Below are 21,650 nucleotides of genomic sequence, written 5' to 3'. Positions count from 1 at the left end.
TTGTTTCCCACTGGGTGGGACTTTGTAATTTGGTTTCCGATAGCCGAGAGCGGTAATGAAACCATTCCTTACAACTTACTGCTCATCCCACACAGACTTGTAAATCACCACACAGGCCCAGTCAAAAACTGGAATGAGCAGGTCAGGCTGTAACACAAAAGGGCCACATCCTTGCACTGTGCTTACAGCCAAATGGAGCGAACTTGTTCCCAGGAGCTGTTAAGAGCCATGACAGATCCTTTTGACAGCGGCTATCTCTACTATTTAGCTCACTAGGATAGTGTGGCCTCTCTCAACCCCACAATGGTCTGCACAAAAATGGAAAGGGCAGCAACCTTTTTTAGAGACTAAATGAAAATGTATGAAGACAGATGTTCACTGTCTGTGGTGACTCTCGAGATTCTCCACTTAAGTTATCCTCTAACACACAATTCATGAAGTGAAGTAACAGAGGACCCTTTTAAATGGAGAGAAACAGAGCTGGGCCTTGGATAAGAAAGCGATCGGTCCAAACTGTTAGATAATTTAAAACTGTTGTCTCACATTTAAAAAAATAAACACAGGAAAGGCAGTGAACATGGAACGATTTTTTGCCTCTAGTAATAGATACAAGTAAAAAAATTAGATACAACCTTTACTAACTTAAAGTATACAGGAAATTGCTAAGTCCTAAAGTCTTTAAGAGATACTGAAGTCAATTTGAAAGAGTTTCAATTTCATATACAAATATTCAGAATATGCCACAGCTATGTAACTGCGTATATAACAACATGTAAATCATAGCCATTTTCCTTAACTGAAAGCCATTTTTTTCTGATACTTTGTTATATATTTTTGATCAAGAGCATGATATTAGCATTGATTTGATGACATCCAGCCCCCAATATCTCCTTCCCACAAGATTTTAATCTAGGTTTATGATGATGCATTTGTCTATTCATGCAGTAATTTATGGCACTTGAGGCCGACAGATACAGCACAGATAAAATATAAAACCTAACTGTAACTGGTACCATGATAACAACAGTAAACTGAAAATCAGGAGATAGGGGTTTTCATTTCAATTCTGTTTCTAGATCTGTGATCTTGAGCAAGCACTAAATCCCCTAGACCTCAATGTTCTTACTGAAAATGTAGAGATTGGCCTATAGATGATCTCTAAAATCTCTTTCAGATTTAATTTTCAGTGGGCTAACTGGTTGAAGACTCTAACTTGTCATCTATTGGCAAAAGATATTAAAAGTCTACCCTGGACAGAAAGAACAAGCCAAGTTCTCGTTTGAATGCTCTACTGTTATGTACGGATCTAACCTGTTGAACTTTCTGAATGACACATTTATTTACGTGCTTCTGAGACTCAAGCAAGACTGTTAAGTTCTTATTGATGGTCAATATATTTTGTCTTCCTCAGAGAGAAATGAGTTGCATCCATTTCCAGTCATCTTAACATCTCATAAAGAATTCTGGGTAAGATCCAGAATAAGAGTCCACTTCAAATTATTAAAAGAACAAGTAAATGCTGCATTGTTAATACTTTGCTATGATCGTTGCCCTTTTAATTAATCTTAGTTTCTCAAATGGCTTGTCTTGTGCTGATTTTTGTACTGGCATGCCGAGAGCCTCAACACAATATTCCTGTGAACTGACAGGAATGAAAGCCCACCTATTTCTTTAAAGCCAATAATCATAAAGGTTAGCAGCCACTGCATCTGTGTAATAAAAATAAATCTCCACATTCCCTTTAAATATATCCAAACTTAATTTCAGACTCAGACAGACTCGAGGAGCTCTTACCTGGGGTCTGCATTCTGCGAAGTTTCTGGGTGTTGCTAACATGATCCTTCCGGCATGCCAGTCAGAAACTCAAAACACTTGTATCCTGTCCTCGCCCATGCTCGCACTGGCTGGCGTTCCTGCTCTCTCTCTCTTTTGCTCTCGCTCTGTGCCTCAGACGGTTTGGAATGCAGAAAAGCCAGAGCCAACACCAGTCAAACTTAATCCTTTTTTTCTTTTCCCCAGTTCTTTTGCTACAGAGCACTCAACAATAGGCACCCTTCCTTACTCACTGCACCTCTTCTGGCAGCACTGGGTGCAGGCAATCTACTTCAGGAGAAGCAATGGACGTGCCAAGCTAGGAAATACATTTTTTTCTGTCCCAAGGGGCAGTAAGGTGGATGTGTGCATCTCTGCATGTTAAAAAAGAGACTTCTTTTTTAAAAATCAATCTATTTCAAAATCTGTCATATTTTAGGGAAATGAAAAATAATACAAATTTCAGAGATTTTTATTTTGAATGTTTTTATGATGAATTAAAACATGAACCTTTCAAAGTACAAAAACCGGGTAAATATCTTAGAACTAATGTAGTGTACATAGAAGTATATATCTGCTAATGCACATATTACTATATTAAATTCACTCTGTAGATCACCCTAACACAGCAGAAGTATTTCAAATTTAGAAAAGAAAAATTGTATATCCCTAAAACCCTTCATTCAGCTCTTAAGCTAGTACTTTACTTTAAAAATAAAGAAAAAAGTAATTGTATAAACTGAGTGGCTCTTAACTACTTAAGTCAACTAGATGTGATGAAATTATAGATGATATCACTGTTCTTAGTCATCATTTCAACTTATTTTGAAGTCCGACATACATCTAGGGTTTTTCCCCGCTATGTTCCAAAAAAATGGAAGGCAGGTCAATGATGTAATCTTAATAATTGGTATGATGACCTAACACATTATGCAGCTGCTCAGTTGCTGAGGTTAACAGGTCACGATTGATCAATTAAAATATTCACAGTTTGAATCGCTGAGCAGATCCTACCTGCCACTCCAGACAGGAACAGGACAGATATGAGAAGAGCACAGTATCAATCTGTTATCTACCACTAAACAAACAGCTCACAGAAAGACATATACTCCATCTAGCTATATTTATATATATTTTTAGACGTAATATATCACTTGCGATCTAGATATACATATGTACTCAGAGATATGCATATTATAAATATACATAGGTTGTGTGAAATATGTATGGTCCTTTTTTCTCCCTAAATCTCAAAAAGACTTAAATTTATTTATTATTTATTTTTTATGTTTATTTACCTTGAGAGAGCGAGCGAGCACGAGCAGGATAGGGACAGAGAGAGGGGGGAGAGAGAGAACCCCAAGCAAGCTCCACACTGACAGCCCAGGGCCTGACGCAGGGCTCAAACTCACAAACAGTGACACCATGACACGAGCTGAAACCAAGAGTCGGACGCTTAATTGACTGAGCCACCCAGGCGCCCCAAAGACTTAAATTTAAAGTCTACTTTAACACCATCTAATTTGGTTTTGGTTATCTAGTCTCATCTTCCTTGAAGAATCATTAATGTCTTAAGATTGCATTTTCCTCTGCCTATACTTTTGGTTTCCTGTTTCTACTTCAGATGAACTACTCCTTTAAACCCTAGTGCTACTCAGGTAAGACTCACAGAGAAAGGCATAAACAAAAGGTATACAGAAAGGAACAAACTATGGCTCTGACGAGGAGGACTTTCAGACCACAGATTCCCACCTCGCCCTGTATGACAACACACCGACAACCTGCACCCTCTTCTCCCCAAAGGTAACACAACGTTATCAGTATTGACTGTCATTTATAATCGACCTTAATCTTGTGCAAGGTTCTCTGAAATTATTTTTACTTGTTATTTCTATGAATATTTCTAAGAAATAGATCGTTATTTCCATAATTCGACTCGAGAGTTAGAACTAAGGACAGTGAGGTCTAAGTTACGAGGCAGAGAGATTTCAGGTCAATAAAAACAAGCCAGAGCCCTTGGAAATAGCTTTCTGCAAGGGCTCCCTGTGACAAGAGACAGTGAATCCCAACTCTTCCCACACAGGTGACTGTCCATTCGATGAACAGACCACAGTGCAGTAGTTCTCAGACTGTGCTACTGAACAACGCTACTGTTCTGATGAGAAAACAGAATAACAGCAATCTTTTCCCAAATGACAGAAAAAGTTCACCTACACAATGTTCTCAAGCGTGAGGTTTTTCTTCTTAAACATATTTTTAAATGTTAGAACCTGCTACTGTTAATTAACCTTAAAGAAGCCTAGCATGATTTCAAATTCAGATCAATAATGACATTTTCAGATACCTGACGGTTAATTATAACAACACATTATTGTGTCCTGCAAAAAGCACTTTTTTATACCTGATTAAATCTGAGAACCACTGTTGACAACAGGAAATTGGTCCACTCTTATTTATCCTTCAACCAGATTTAAAATTCTTTTCTTTTTTTTTAAATTTTTTTTTTAACGTTTATTTATTTTTGAGACAGAGAGAGAGCATGAATGAGGAGGGTCAGAGAGAGGGAGACACAGAATCCCAAACAGGCTCCAGGCTCTGAGCTGTCAGCACAGAGCCCGACGCGGGACTCGAACTCACAGACCGCGAGATCATGACCTGAGCCGAAGTCGGTCACTCAACCGACTGAGCCACCCAGGTGCCCCTAAAATTATTTTCTTTACCTTATTTCCTACTCAGAGTTGATCACATTCTCCCCTGTACTTTTTTTTTATGCCTTGCACTATTTTTTCTCTTCATAGCCCTCACCATTACCTAACATTATATTATGTACTGATGTTCAATGCTCTTTCCCCATTGGAATGTGAGGTAGATAGGGAGTGGTGGGGGTGGGGGTGGGGAGTGGAGGCTTTGTCTTATTTTTGGCTTACTCACAGAGCTTAGAACAAGGTCTGGCATTAGCAGGTACTTAAGGAATGAAAGACGGATGGATGGACAGATGGATGAAAGGATATATCTCACTTATCAAACCTGTTATAAGTATCTAAAGTCAGGAGGACTTTGCAGTATCTTGAGGACAGGGAGCACACGCACACCTACCTACCTTCTGATGCCAGAGCCTAGCACTATATATGTCATGTGCTGAAACAAGAACGTAAGGGAATATATCTCAGGCTTGTATGCTTTCAAGTGACTTCGTGAAGCCAGAAGAATTATATATCAAGGGAAGACAGTCATTTCATCATTTAGCTAATTAGAACCTACTCGCACTGGGTAGAATCCTGATCTGTGGAAGTTGCTTGTTGGAGTAATTTTCACCTTCTGTGAACCCACGGCCATGTGTTGTGCTACTACGGAGGCTAACCGCACATAATTACAAATGACACGCACATCAGTTTTACTTCTTACCAAACAAGTTAACAAGTAAACAAACAAAAAAATCCCTGTTAATACTTATCTTCTCCTCTTCCAAGCACAAACACGTGCCGGCAGCAGGCAAGCTGAGGTATACACCAGCCTATATGTGTGTGCTCCCTCCTTTGAACAGCAGGTGATCAGAGACACAGCTGCTTCTAACCATAAACCCAAATTCTATTAAGGTCTCCCCACAAACCAGACTGGCATTCTGATATTGTGGTCTTCCCACTGCATTCTTTCCACAGTTCATTTTAGAAAAGGAAATCATTGTCTATAATTGGAACAACAAACACTAAGGTCACCCACTTTTTCAGAAGTGCTTCTGAAATTCTAATTTTTATTTCAGTTTATTTGTACAGGACGGGCCCACAACAAGCACACATACATATACCCTTCCCTTCTGATAAAAAAGCATTATAAAGACTTGAAGGCCTATTAGTCGTAGGGTTTAGCAAAGTACTTGTAAGTGTTTAGAAAAGGCAGATACCACGAAGTGACCAGTAAGACAGCCACACAATGTTTCCCAGACTTCTGGCTAAGCAGGAGAGCTCTACCTTGCTCTTCTAGCCACGACAGCTTAGTGCCCTGCATTTCCTTACCTGAAATGGCAACTGGCAGAGAGGAAGCGTTGGAGGGAGCAGGTAAAATCAAAGATCAGTCGGCTTCCTAATACCCAGGCACTCATATGAATAGGACCCCACTTCGAAGAAAAATAAGCTAAGCTCAAGTGGAAAAGTACAAGCAAATCTTTTTCTAGTTTTCTTTCATCATATGGGTAAGAATATGTTACAGGTACAAAAGTAACACTTCTATTTCTATGAAAAAAAAACCATTAATAAACAACAAAGAACAACTAAAAGCATCTGGGGATAGAGTTGGATATTAATGGCTAATATCTCCCAATGTGCTCAGAGAGCCAAGGATGCGCCTGCGATATTGTCTCTCTTCATTTAAAAAGACAGCTTCAATTGTACTTCCAAAAGGCTTTCAAAAACTCATTTTCTTCAGGGGCTTCAAAACATAAATACAATTATCTGTGAGGCCTGTTGATTTCCTGTGAAGCTAATCCGCTATCACAACTGAGGTACTATTGGTCCACCTTCCCTGTATACTGCACATATTAGTTTCCAGAAAATATAGTCAGTAGCATTTCTGTCTTAGTTTTAAAGAAAATTCGCAAATCCACTTAGAGAAGGCATAGACGTTATGGTACAGTCATCTTTAGCATACCACTAACACAACACTTGCATGTACTACGTAATTTAAAATACTACTGCATGCCTCAGGTTCATTCAGTTTCACTCAATTTCCATTATTCCCTTACAACTAACTACAGCAAGCTAAAATCTAGTAGAACTCCAAGAGGTAAGTCAAAAACACATCAAAAAAAAAAAAAAAAAAAAAAAAACAAGGAAAAAATTAGAAGATTCTAACAGCAGTTTCACAAGAAAAAGAATTCTTTTTTTTCTAATGTGTATTTATTTATTTTGGGGAGAGCAAGAGAGAGAGAGAGCACAAGTGGGAGGGGTTGCGGGGGAGAGAGAATCCTAACCAGGCTCCATGCTGTCAGCACAGAGCTCAATGTGGGGCTTGATCCCATGAATCGAGAGACCAGGACCTGACGTGAAATCAAGAGTCAAATACTTAACCAATTGAGCCACCCAGGCGCCCACTAGGAAAAAGAATTTTAAGGTAAACGACCTATTTTTTTTTTATTTAAAATAATAATAATAAAAAAATAAAATTTAAAAAAAGCAGTGGGGGCGGGGGGCGTCTGGGTGGCTCAGTCAGTTAAGCGTCCGACTTCGGCTCAGGTCACAATCTCATGGTCCGTGAGTTTGCGCCCCACGTCAGGCCCTATGTTGACAGCTCAGAACCTGGAGCTTGCTTCAGATTCTGTGTCTCCCTCTCTCCGCCCCTCCTCGCTTGTACTTTGTCTCTCCCAAAAATAAATAAACATTAAAAAAATTATTTAATAAGTAAATGCTATTATTTTGCCCATTTTACATATGAAGAAATGGAGACACAGACAGGCTTGAGTGAGTAACCTGCCCGAGGTCACAAACTGGTAGAACCAGAATCCACACTTCATTTGGCTCTGGAGTGCTTTCTCTTAACCACTATGGTATATTGAACTGAACTACTTCTCCAAATTTACCTTAAGTGGCATTTTGGGGTTGTTATTTTTCCTCTTTGTGGCTCTCTGTATTCTTCCAAATTTTCTATAATGTTATCAATTTTATAAAAAAGCTTGTATATTGTTCCAGATTAGGTTTATCACCAGCTGTGGCTCTTTTCTTCACAGTATATGAATCCAGAGATCATGAAACATACATCTATTGGAATGATACACTGAATTTCTTTCTACTTGTGCTTTTTCATTTATTTCAGCAAGTGGACACAGCTATATTACCCACACGCTGAGCAGCAGCTCCTGGCTTGAGAATGGTAACTTTGAGTGATAACGTGGAATGTTTTCTGAACATCTGGCTCCTAGAATATGGGGGAAAGAAGTGAATAGAAGACAGAAGAGAATAAGTGAGGAGAGGAAAAGAGAGATATTCTCAATCACTTGGCCCCTGATTGTGTGTTCTCAGGAAATATCCAGCCAATCTTGGAATCCGATTCAAGAGAATGAGGGGCCCCTCTTCTCAGTTGTATGGCTATTCTTTTTCCCTTGTACACACACAGACAGACACACACACACACACACACATACACACACACGCAAGGTCTATACTATAAGAAATGAATTAGAGGGATACCTGGGTGGCTCAGTCGGTTAAGTATCTGACTTTTGATTTCAGCTCAGGTCATGATCTCACGGTTCATGAGTTCGAGCCCCAAATGGGGCTCTGTGCTGACAGTGGGGAGCCTGCTTGGGATTTTCTCTCTCTCCCTCTCTCTGTCCCTACCCGGCTTGCTCTCTCTTGCTCTCTCTCTCAAAATAAATAAGTAAACTTAAAAAGAGAAGAAATGAATTACATATTCTTTCAGAAAAGGCATAACCAAATAGTATAAAAGGTGCCAGAATTATAGCATGAGGCATGTAATCAATTCATGATCAATTCCAAAACAGTGACCCTGCAGAAAACCCACAATGCAGTTCAGCAGTACAAATACCACATGCAAGGATTTACCCTTTGCTTTGAAACAAGCCAAATTCCTCTATCACAAGGGATAATGTATTTTCTCTTGGCAATAAAATCTGATATCTAAATTTATTACTGTTGAAGCTAAAGACAAAAAAAGTGTTCACTACCAATAAAAAACTTGAAAATCTTCTATGAGAGATTTGTTTCAGTGACACAGCAATAAATTCCAATAAAAACAAAGATCTTAGTTTCTGGCATATTCAAGATTTAGGATTATTGTGGCCATACTATTCTTTAAAAATTTTTTTTAAGTTTATTTATTTATTTTAAGAGAGAGAGAGCATGAGCAAGGGAGGGGCAGAGAGTGAGAGAGGGACAGAGAGGATCCCAAGCAGGCCCCACGCTGTTAGCACAGAGCCCTACATGGGGATGGATTCCATGAACTGCAAGATCATGATCTGGGCCGACATCAAGAGTCAGATGCTTAAGTGACTGAGCCACCCCCTGTGGCAATACTATTCTTTAACCTACTTTCAAATGTGGTTACTACTAACAGATAAACCTGCCCCAGGATACAGTAAGCTTAAAGAACAAATGCCTTGGATTTTAACTAATTTAAAATGAAATAATGTATTTAACAAGCTGGTCTTAAAATGTCGTATTGACAGGCAACAAAAGTAAGTGGAAAAATAGCTATATTTCAGGGAAGTCTAATATTTGAATGGTATTTTATGGGTGACAAAACTTGAGAGATACAAGAGAGATTAATGAATTTGCTAAGGAAACAGTCATTGGTAACTAAGGGCAGAATCACACTCTCAGTATTACATCTCTCAGGAGGCCATCCAGACAAATAAGAACAGGGACATCTACACATGGGGACTGGAGACATCCCTTTCCCCCTCCTGTTAGAAAATAAATACAACGGTTTCCATCTCATTGGCAAGAGAAAGTCAGGCCACAGCAGTGATTTTTAAAATACAGTTTTATCCTTGGAGAAGTTCTAGCTTGAATTTGTGAAGTTTGATTATTATGGACCACCCTGTAACCTATAACATCAGTTGCTGCATAATTAAAATTATCACCTACAAACCTTCCAAATTTCTTAAAACTTTCATGATGCCCATTTCAAATTTTACATCATACCCATACATGTAAACATGAAATTTAAAAGAATACGATGGATTGGAAAATGCTGAAAATATATTGTGCTTTGTTGTTCAATGTTTAATTGTACTCAATACTTACTAAGTGCTATGAGTGCCAAACATGCTGTTGTTTGGTAAAGAAGTTCTCTAAATGATGCATGAAGTTGCATCTTTAATAGCAAGAATTTCATTCATCACCGGATGCTCCCTCAGCCAGCTACATGATTGCCATTCTGGGACTACACCAATATTCTGGGGATTCCCTTTGTCATCTTTTCGTCCTTCTGGATTTACCTCTTCTATTACTTGACAGATACTTTAACTTGGAATACAATTTCAGTTTAGAAGTCATGTGCACTTGGAGCTTTACGGGATTAGTTCTTTATAAGAGAGACCGCCACCCATGCCCTCTTTCTGCCATGGGAGGGTACGAGAAGTGGGCAGTCGGCAACCCGTAAGAGGGCCATCCACAGACACCAAGCCTTGGACTTGCCGGCCTCCAGAACCGTGAGAAATAAACGGTTGCTGTTTAAGCCACCCAGTCTACAGTTTTCTGCTGGAGCAGCCTGAACTCAGGCAGGTCACTATACCTGAATGTATTATTTAGGCATGAATACATCAGAGCAGTTAAATTCATTGCTAAGCCTTGGAAAAGCTTATGAAAATTAAGTGTAATTCTAATTTACTAATCCAAGTAACACAGTTAAATTGCAAAAGCTCATCTTTCACCTATAACCCTACGCTGTATCACTGACGTTAAAGCTTTTTAGAAGAGGCCAGACTAGGTGCGCCTTAGTGGCTCCTGCAGTTAAGCAACCGACTCTTGATTTGGGCTTCAAGTCATGATCTCAAGGTTTGGTTCGTGGGATGGAGCCCCACATCGGGATTCCCTCTGTCTCTCTCTCTCTGCCCCTCCCCAGCTGGCACTCTCTCTTTCTCAAAATAAATAAATAGATTAAAAAAAAAAAAAAAAAAAGGCCGAATTTTCTCCTCGCTCCTATCGTGCCTGCAGTTTCTTTTTTGGGAGGCTTATCTAGAACTCTCTAGCTTTCGGTGGCTACCCAAGGCTATTTTTATCTAATTGTAATGTGTACTGCCAATGATATCCTGATATATTTTTTACATGTAGTTTTTTCTCTCCTCTTCCTTTCACTCACACTCACTCTCTCCCCAGATCACCTGCTCATTATATACATCCTCACACATACATCGTAACACTTCTCTTTGATTCCTACTTTTGAAAATTAATTACAAAAGGTTTGCTTAAATATGTTTTTGACTCTTTGATGGCACTACTCTGATTAAAGAGGGGAAAAAAATCTAAGGCCTTTAATTGAAAAAATGAACGGAGATAAAATAATAATCTTTATCACCAGCTCTCTAATTCAGTCTTTTACTTCCTATCTTCTGAATTTGTATTCTTTACTCATTTCTACCTTGAATTTTTACCATTATTCTCTACTCTCCAGAGTTGGAAAGAACATGCCAAACAGACAAGATACGAATCATTTTGTAAGCAGATGGAAAAAATGAAAAGGATGGGGATTTCTCATTGCGTTATATTAACTATCAATTAAAATGGGGGAAAAGTTAACATTCAAATTTCTGAACATAACAGGAAAGAAAATAGGCTGTAAATTTCAGAGAAAAGTAAGTAATCAAACCAATCCCGTGAGCACAATGCCTTAATGAGAATCTCCAGGGCTTCTTTTCTTCTTGAGCACTGTTACTATAGAAATCACAGGACAGGTGGGTGTCAGGAAGGTCTTAACAAAACATTCTTCATCCCCAAAGGCAGCTCCAGTCTGTTTTGGACACAAACCCAACTAGATTTTCCACCAATCTGATTCACAAATCCTTCTGTTTGAAACATAAACTAAAAAGGCTTTGGTAAATAGCTTAGCCAATCTGGACTACCAGAAAGAGAGAGAGAGAGAGAGAGAGGGAGGGAGGGAGGGAGGGAGAGAGAGAGAGAAAGGAAGGAAGGAAGGAAGGAAGGAAGGAAGGAAGGAAGGAAGGAAGGAAGGAAGAAACGGGGGCAGTGGATGGAGAGCACAAGTGAGGGACCAACTAAAGAAAGTAAGCAATGTTTAGCTAATTTTGCTCAGTGTATCTGAATCACATATTTTCCTTTTGGAAAAGGTTCTAGGGCAGCCAAGGACCTAGACCAAGTCTCAAAAATAAATCTCAAGATACAGTGTAAACAACTCCATCCTCATTTTTCTACCTCCATTATATAACAGAATGGTGAATTATGACCATACTTTAGAAGGAAGGAATTTGCCAAACTGTGCAAGTAAAAGAAAAAAACAAATGAGTAAAGTCATGAGATATAGAGACAGGATGTTTCCTAACATGTCACACCTCAAATTTCTTTACTGGGTTTATTTAAACCTGTCCAAGCAAACTGAGAAATATAACACCTACTCTCTATCTCACTGGTTCCAGGATTGTGTAAGAGTCAGAGAGAACTGAAGTTTGTCTCAAATTAGAATTTACGTTGTTGGTCCCAAATTCCTCTTTCAAAGCCTAATAAAAATCCCATCTGATAAGGAAGCTGAGGCTCAAGGTTAATGATGAGAAGAGATGGAATCTGAATCCACGTTAGGGCAACTTCAAAATCTGTACCATCTCCACTGCCCCACAACGGCCTCTGCTAAAGGCAGTCCTTCCAGGAAGAACAGAAGAGTTCTAGTCATTCCTAAAGCAATAAACCCTCTTGTCTGTGAATGAGCTGCTAAATTTGCTCATGTGATTTTGATATACTACCTAATCACTTAATAACTAAACGCCAACAATAGCACACACGTTTATGCTATCAACCTCAAATGCAGCAGAAGGATTAAAAAGGTCATTTTCTTCCATTCAGGGAATTTATTTTCTATTACCATTCTGCACAGAAACAGAAACTATCTCTTACAAGCTATTTGCTACTAGCAAAATCTTAAAAGTAAGCACAGACACCTTGCTCACTAATACAACTGCGGTCATGGTATCAACAAGCAGCACAGGCTGCAAGCTCACGTCTGACCTTGGCAAACAGTCAAGCCCAACACTGGGACTTGTTCACCTGGACAGTGGCAGTTACCGGCTTCGCACGTCTCAGAACCAAGTTGTGGATGTAATGACTGCGTAGAGTCCCCGTGGCTGCACAACGATATTTAGAATTCTCCAAATGCATTTGTAAAGTACTTCTATGAAGTGGATATGGTTTTCCCTACAGGGGCAAAAAACACACTTCCCACATCTAAGATCATTTTTCACTTTGAAGCGCTTCACTTGAAAAAAATCAGGCAAGGGTTTCTCCAATGTGTCTCACATCAGTCATTCACTCAACAAACACACACTAAGCCTACAACAATGCACAAAACCACCGGCTAGTTTCTGTGGTGACACCAATATGGAGGAGAAACAGTCCCGTCATCTAAGAGGTTCTGACCTAGTAAAGAAGATACGTAGCAACAACTTGCTGAAAACGTAAGGACTTACATTCAGTTTCAGAGGGACAAAAAGAGCTGTTTATTGGACATAAATGCTGGTGGATTCTGATTGGTGGAATGAAGAAAAAGATTGCCAAGCCCCAGGATTATCATACAAGAGGTGGGTGGAGTAGAAGAGCACAAGACATTCCAGGTGGATGGCTCAATGTGAGCAGAAGCCCATGTGCATGACAATACCTGGGAAGCTGAAGCAGCCCACGAGGCTAGAACCCAGATGTCGGTGGTGGGTAAAGAAAGACAGTGTTGGAGAGCCAAGCCTGGGTCAGAATACAGAGGATGTTTAGTGCCAGTGCACATTTGGGCCTCATCCCGTAGGTAATGGAGATCCAGTAAAGGTGTTTAAGAAAGGTTTCAACAAACATGATTCAATTAGTGCTTTAAGAAGATAATGCCGGGGAAGAGTCCTGGGTGGTTCAGTCAGTTAAGCATGGGACTTCGGGTCAGATCATGATCTCACAGTTCGTGGGTTGGGGACCCACGTTGGGTTCTGTGCTGACAGCTCAGAGCCTGGAGCCTGCTTCAGATTCTCTGTCTCCCTCTCTCTGCCCCTCCCCTGCTTGCACTCTGTCTCTCAACAATGAATAAATGTTAAAAAAAAAATATTTTTAATAATAATAAAAAAGAAGATAATGCTGGGGTGCCTGGGTAGCTCAGTCGAGCGTTCAACTTCAGCTCAAATCATGACCTCACGGTTCATGGGCTTGAGCCCCACATGGGCTCACTGCTGTCAGCACAGAGCCCGCTTCAGATCCTCTGTCCCATTCTCTCTCTGCACCACGCCCCCCTCCCACTTGCACTCTCTCAAAAATAAATAAAAACATTTTTCAAAAAAAGGAGAAAATGTCAAACAGTGAAATGAGTAATCTAGAAGGAAAAAAGAAGAATTAAGAAGAGACAGAGGGTAATTACTAAGATACTCAGGTGGAAACAAATGGGCAACATAAAGTTAGAAGGACTAGAAGGACGGTGGTTCTGCAGTCACATGAGAACAAGGTTCTGGGGAGGCAAGAGAGGGAACGAAGAGGGGAACTATAGACAGATAATGGCTTCAGTGGCGAACATTCTGGTAAAGAGGTGACATCATCTACAGAGAATGGACAAGGCAAGTGAAGCAGGTATCTGCACTTCAGATATTCGCACGTACAAGCGGGAGAGAGTAAGGTACAGTGAGGAAAATAACAAACAAAAGTTATACAAGTCAAGAAAGGGGAGCAAAGGGGCACCTGGGCAGCTCAGTTGGTTGAGTGTCCAACTTTGCCTCAGGTCATGATCTCGCGGTTTGTGAGTTCGAGCCCCACATGGGCTCGCTGCAGTCAGCGTGGAGCCTGCTTCGGATCCTCTGTCTCTCCCCTGCTCGCTCACTCACTCTCTCTCTCAAAAATAAATAAAAACATTTAAAAAAAAAAAAAAGAAAGAAAAGAAAGGGTAGCATGAACGTGGGTAGAAGAGCCAATCATTACAGACTAAAGAGAGGGGCTAAAGCCGACTGCAGTGGTGGAATTTATTATCACACTTCTGATACGGGGGCAAATTTCAGTAACAGATAAAGCCAGATATCAAGGTACAGAAAAAACAATTAGGCAGTGAGCACAGATAAACTACTTTTTAGAAAAGGTTGATGAAAAACTGACATAGCCCTAGAGTGACCTAACTTTTATATTCAGTTCTAGAACCAGCTAATATATTAAAAACTTAGAATGTGCCTGTTACTTGAGAAGGATGCTAACTCCATCAGTGGAGGACAACAACTGGCAGCGACTGGGATGCTTTCTGGTCTGGTTTTAACTTTTCTGGCTCCTAAACGGAGTCGATTTTATGAATTAGTTACAAAGTGGAAGGAAGCTGGTTTTAGTCATAAAGTATTACCTATGACGCCTATCACCTCAAATCAAATAGGATGGTATAACTAGTATTGAATAAGCATGGAAACTTGCTTTAGTTCACAGAAAAATACTATACATGCTGGACCTCAGCAAAAAACAAACAAACAAACAAAAAAACCCCCAGTATTGTGGAAATACTAAAAAGTAATTTTCCCAATATTTAGGGGGGCAAAAACAAAATCTTAACATGAGGCTAACAGTAGAACAGTAGAAAGTCATCTGGATTCATAAAATAGAGGTTTGAAATAACACAGCTGTCCAATAACTCTGCAGTTCATATTCCCTTTATTTAGTTTCTGTATTGGTTGCTGGCAAATCTGTAATCTGAAGTGAGAAGCTGGGGGCATGTTAAGAGCTGGAAGAGGATTACTTTGTTAGGCTAATAAAATTTATGAGGCTCGTTGCTAATACTACTTGGAAAACTGTGAAATAAAGCAAAATAAAATTACTTATAAGCAATTTTTCTTACTAACAGTCTCTGAATTTTCATTATCTAACATTATAAGAAATATAATATTCCTAAGGTCAAACAAACAAACAAACAAACACATTTTCCGATCTTCTCACAGGGGAAAAGGGTCTCTACAGGAGATCTGTGTAGAACAAATTCTATATTTTACTATCCTGGTCTTTGAGTTTTAAATTTGCCCAAAGCAATATAAACAAAAATGATACATTAAATCATAGGCACAGCATTTACGATCCACAGAAAACTTGTTCCCCAGCATTACTTCAGTTAAGTTTTATTTAACTAAGAGGTAAAGAGAAGAAATATCCTTTTTAACATTCCTGAAAAAATCCAATAGAGGTTACTTTTATAATCTATTAGATTATAATCATCTAACATAAAAATGTCAAAAAGCTTCTAGTCTTCTTTAATCAGAGTCAATTTCTCTTGTTTACTGCAGATAAATAAAAACGAACCTGTTATAATGGTCAGTTTAACGCCCCGCTACAAATTCATGACGGGTGAGTGAGATGAAATCCAGCTGATTTCACAGCAGTGTATTTTAGTAATGCGAAACTCGTTGATTGGTACCAATATAACATACCCTTCCAGTTAACTGTCCTGGATTTTAATTCATTTTTAACTCATTTTCCCTGTTTTTGAAATTCAACATAAAGAACTAAAATGTACCGGGGGCGCCTGGGTGGCTCAGTCGATTGAGCGTCTGACTTCAGCTCAGGTCATGATCTTGCAGTTCGTGGGTTCGAGCCCTGTGTCGGGCTCTGTGCTAACAGCTAGCTCAGAGCCTGGAACCTGTCTTTGGATTCTGTTTCTCCCTCTCTCTCTGCCCCTAACCCACTCGCATCCTATCTCTGTCTTTCTCAAAAATAAATAAACATTAAAAAAAAAAAAAAAAAGAACTGAAATGTCCCTTTAGGAAGGTAGGTTTCTTCTTTCCATTTCCCCCTCCCCTGCTCTATCCTAATTATTAAAGTTACAAGTATTTCCACCATTATTACTCTTTAAGAATATCAACCTTCATTTGATTAAAAGGTGAAAGGTTAAAAAAGGGTCAGATAGTGACGAGTTCGTCTCCCTCACATTCTGACCAGGTCTCCAGTTTTCTCCTCAGAAGTATCCACTGCTAAGGGCTTCTTCTGCATAGTTCTAGAGTTATGCCCCTGCGCACGCACGCACACACACACACACAGCACGCACACACTCATATACACTCACACATGCTTATATGCACATGGCACTTTTTACATAAATCAAAGTATAATATACACACACATTTCTGCACTTGCCTCCCACCTTGCCCCGCCCCCTAACAATGTATCTTGGAAATTGCTTCAAATTACTACACGTGGAACTACTTTCTGATAGATGCGTGCATAGAGGTATATCATGCAGATTTAGCAGAATTCATTGAAATCATCTCCTATGGATGGATATTTTGGTTGGTCTGCTCTTGTGTTATTATAAGCAATGGTGCAATTGCAATGACTATGTGAGTAGAGGTGTGGGACAAATTCTTAAGAGGTTAGATTGCATTTTTGCCAAAATGTATCCTGCCGAGGCTGCCCTCTACAGAAACAATTTGGCATTAATGGACTAGAATGTTTGTTTCTTCCTATCCATCCAAAACAAACATATTCATACTTGCTAATCTCATAGGTAAAATTGTGGCAGCCCATTGTGACTTTAATTTGCTTTTATTGATTAGAAATGAGGAATAGTACCTTTTCCTTGTGTTTAAATGGCATATTAATTTTCTTTTTTGTTAACTGTATATGCCTTCCCCTGTTTTTTAAATTTTTATGTTAATAAAACAATATATGCACATAGTTTAGGGTCTCCTAGTTTTATGAGACTTGTTAATACAAACAGCAATCCCCTCTTCTAACACTTTTCCTTCCCCAGGAACAACAACTTTCATCTTTCTTAGCCAATTCTTTTGGGAGTTACCATCAAATCTTAAATAAAATAGCTGTACTGATATTTACAGTTTTTTTCCCCCATTTTAGACATTATCTTTTGATTTTCCACTATGAAGATGAGAAGTTGATTCTTTCCTCCTACCCCAGCAGGTACCCTGACACCTCCTACCTTCTCATGGTCCCTATTTGGTTCCATAGTAATTTTGGTAAGGAAAAGCAATACTGGGACTACGTATGTAGTCAGTGCAGCCACACAGTGAACCTGATGCATAACACAGCACCGTGGTCAAGAGCAGAGTTCCTGAAGGCAGACTGCCTGGGTTCAAATCCTACCTTTGCCATTGACCAGCTGCTTAGGTATTTAGACAAGTTACTTATCCTCACTATGCCTCACTTTCCTTACATGTAAAACAGTACCTTGTGGATTTACAAAGATTAAAAAATTAACATATACAAAGTACCTAACATGTAGAAGGTGCTATACAAGCATTCTCTGTGCACTGAACTACATTTTTGTCTCCTAAAGCTGTTGCCTGATTATTCATTTATTTAAATTTCTATGTGCTTATTATTAATTCAATCCCAAATTTGCTTCAATCCTCAATTCGTTGTTTCAATTCATTCTACTGTATCAATTTTGTCTTCTTGGAGAAGTCTTCACGATAGCCTTTTGACCGCTGCGGTCTGAACTGCTTGTCCTCATTCTATAGACACTATGGAGTTGTCACCCTCCGTTCTCTCTAGCACATTCTCCTGAGGGGCCCTTTGTCTTCTCCCCTCGTGTTGGATCTCCCAGCCTTTATCCCACATCCTGCTCACTCTTGGGGAAGAACAGGTTTCATTAGCTCTAGGAGAAATGATGTGTAGGAGGTAAATTTTTTGTTTAAATCTTGATGTCTGAAAATGTCTATTTAAAATTTTTTTTTTAACGTTTATTTATTTTTGAGACAGAGAGAGACAGAGCATGAACGGGGGAGGGTCAGAGAGAGGGAGACACAGGCTCCAGGCTCTGAGCTGTCAGCACAGAGCCCGACACGGGGCTCGAACTCACGGACCGCGAGATCATGACCTGAGCCGAAGTCGGCCGCTTAACCGACTGAGCCACCCAGGCGCCCCTGAAAATGTCTATTTTATTCTCATGTGTAATTAGTGGCTAATAGCTAAACATAGAATTCCAAATTGGAAGTAATTTTCCTTCAGAAGTTTGAGGGCATTCCTCATTTTTTCCTAGCTTCTGATGTTGCTGATATGAAGCCTCATGCCATTCTGATTTCTGATCCTAAATATGTAATCTGTCCTTTCTTTGCAAATTTATAAGACTGTCTCTATGTCACCAAAAACAAATTGAAATTTCCCAAAAATGTGCTTTTCCATAGGCACTTGGTAAGCTCTTTCAATCTGGAAACTCCTATTTGTAGTTATGAGAAATTTTCTTGAATTATTTTGCTAATGATTTCCTTTCCTTCCTCACTGTTTTGACTGGCACTCTATTTTATCTTTTTTTTCCCCCCTCTACTTTCTGGGCTATATCCTCATTTTAATTTTCCAATCCTTCTATTGAGTTTTATTTCTGTGACAATTTTTTTTTAGCACATGGCAACTCTTTGGCTTTGTATAACACTCAGTTCTTGTCTCATGTACGCAATATTTTATCTGTCTGATAACGATGTTTTTCTTTAAGTTTTCTATTCCCTGCCTGTCTCTGTTCCTCCGGGTTTCTTTTTATCTTTTGTTTGTTTTGGTTTCTCTCTTTCATGCTAGAGGCTTTTCTTCAGATCTCTACTAGTCTTGGGAATGTTAGTATCTTGAGATCTTTCCTCCTGAGTGGGTTAAACACCCCAAATAATATTCTTCTTGTCTCCTGCCTGGAGGGTAAAGGCAAGTGAGGAAAGATAAGCCCAGCATTCAGTCTGCAGATGTTCACTTAGTTTCCTTGTATTTGGTAAAGTGTTCTGTGCTCTCAATTTTGCCTGGTGTGCCCCAATACACCAATAGTTTCTTTCCTCCAGAGAATTAACCTGCAGTCTTAGAATAGAATACAGGTAGGGGTGGAAAAAGCAATTGTTTAGTGGACTGGGGAAGAGGAAAAGATAGGGGATCTACTATAAAAGATATGCTCCTGTCATCAATTCCTAAGTGACTTAAAGATTCTGTAGTAAAAATCAGGTTCCTTCTTAGCTTTCTTCACTGACAGTCTAAGATTTGGCTTTCCCAAGGCAGCTAGGTTATGTACCATGCTCCATTTGCTTTTCAGCTTTTAATTTATTATTGTTATTGTTGTTATTATTATTTTGTGGGCTTGCTTTCTTCTTTCTCATTCTCCGTATCCTTGAAGGACCATGTCTTTAAAAGAAAATCCCCTTACTATATAGTTATAGTGGGGTTTCTGGAAGGAATAGATGCTCAGGTTCAAACCACCTTTTTTCTCCCTAGAAGTCCAGGCTGAATCTAAAAACCATTCCTGATTCTTTAAGCCATGCATTCCTCCTTCCCACTCTACTCTCCAAACACCATAGTGATGTGCTATGACTAACACTGCATTAGGACTAGTCAGTCAAAAGGGGCCCCTCACGTGGGCATCACATTTTAGAGGACTCTACTCTGGTGCTCTCGGGCAAGGATCTCCTAAGAGCTCGAAGGTACAGGCTGGGTGGTACCGAGCTGTATGTTTGTGGGGCCTCTCATGATATGGGACCAAATCTGAAAATTCTAGCCTGCAATTCCAGACTGTTACAAAATGTGTTACAAATATACAGTCAAGGTTGAAGCCTAGAACATATTTTATTTAGATGTATTTTTAAAAAAAGTTTGTTAGACTAACTTAAATATTAAGACATAGAATACAGCTTTGTAATAAATCTGGCAAGCAGCTGGCCTACAGCTCCATGTTGACTTCCTTCACGGTGTCTCCTTCCCCAGGTCTTCCGGTTTTACAACAACCCTGACAACAACCCTGACGATAGCCTGTACAAAAGACCTACACGAGTCAGGAAAGGAAGACTTCGTTTAGGAACTTTACTGCCATCTGCTGGAAACTTTATGAAATAGCTACAAATCAAAGACAAATGACACACGGCACTGGTCAGGCAATTGCAACCTTGGCGCCACCTTTCACAGCATCAAACAAATCTCAAGGGGGCCAGGATGAGGATGGGGAGGAAGATAAAAGAGCAAATCGGGAATCCAAACTCGCATTTACAAGTTAGAAAGAACTGAGATCTGGCGCCTTGACTTAGAACTGAGAACCGATTTCCTCAGAGAAGACACTGCTAGTCTACACCTAGGTCAAATCAATCAACCAGTCAATCTAGCTCATAAGAGTAAAATAAAAATGGGGTTTGGGAGGTTAGCTTGAGAACTTAAGGACTAGTTTTTCTTTCATTTGTACTAGTGTTGAGTTCTAAATAACTTCAAAAAGAAATTTAGGAATGTGTTCAAAAGTAACTGACGGTTTGAAATTCAGTAGACTAACAAATGCAAGCTACTTCTTTCTAAGGGACAAACCTAATTGAGCCCGGTAGTCAAGTCAGTTCTGTTACAGGGCTTGCTTTGAAAACGTGAATATTACAACACAAGTAACATAATAGGGCACGATCTGTTATGTGAATTTTTTTGGCTTGCTTATGCGTGATTTCATCTGTGAGAAACACCACGTGAACAAAGAACACGGCACCCAGCTGAACCAAGCCATGTACGAAAACACAACATGCTCACACGCATGCATAACTCAACACCTGCCAGCCACCTCACTTCACTGCACATGCTACGAGCCACACTCATCCGTATCTTGTGTCATGATGTCTTCTATTCAATTTCAAAAAAACGTGTCATAGTAGACACACAAACTAGTCCGATGCCCACGACCACAAAGTAAATTTCCCAGATTTTTTCAAGGTAAAGTACTATATTTATTGTAGTATTTATGTATTTCGCAACCATTTAACACTTGTAAAAATGTGCTACCATTTTCACTTCCTGTTCTTTTTTGTCATTGACCAAGTTTTTGAATACAGTGCCCTCAATCCCCTTTTCGCCATAAGACTTGTGATTTTTATTGTGCAATACTGCATAGCTCTGTGATTTTTAGAAACACATGTCACATTACAGAATTGACTGTACGTGGCTATTTTAACCTAGATTCAAGCCCATTCTGCTAGAATATTATCAGTATTAGCACGTGTATCTTACAGAGTCTTACAGATCTCAAAGAATTATATATATTGGCTCATGGTTTTTAAGAAAACTCAAAACTACCCAACAAACAGCTTCAAAGGACATTATTCCAGGGTTTTCTACTTTAATTATCCATAATAGTTTTGATAATCCTTGAGTTCACTTGACCTGTCCTCAAATAACTTATGTATCACTGAAATCTAGAAATTAAAGAATACAGGGCACCTGGGCGGCTCA

The 21,650-nt window shown here is 39.4% G+C and overlaps 1 protein-coding gene across 6 annotated transcripts in view; it reads right to left on the bottom strand.

Moving 5' to 3' along the window:
- RASAL2 (RAS protein activator like 2) overlaps nt 1-21,650 on the bottom strand; it is a 349,262-nt gene that overhangs the window by 130,244 nt on the left and 197,368 nt on the right. Inside the window, exon 1 of one of the 6 annotated variants that reach the window (XM_015543804.2) lies at nt 1,795-2,234. The exons of the other annotated variants lie outside the window; for them this stretch is intronic. Within the exon in view, the coding sequence (XP_015399290.1) occupies nt 1,795-1,807 (13 nt within the window). The 5' untranslated portion in view covers nt 1,808-2,234. Of the gene's footprint in view, nt 1-1,794; nt 2,235-21,650 lie in introns of those variants that run through there. 6 annotated transcript variants of the gene reach the window in all.

Source organism: Panthera tigris, chromosome F3 (assembly GCF_018350195.1).
Source record: "Panthera tigris isolate Pti1 chromosome F3, P.tigris_Pti1_mat1.1, whole genome shotgun sequence".
Taxonomy (NCBI): Eukaryota; Metazoa; Chordata; class Mammalia; order Carnivora; family Felidae; genus Panthera; species Panthera tigris.
The sequence above is the reverse complement of the archived record's forward strand: the minus strand, read 5'-3'. Positions and strand labels throughout refer to the sequence as shown.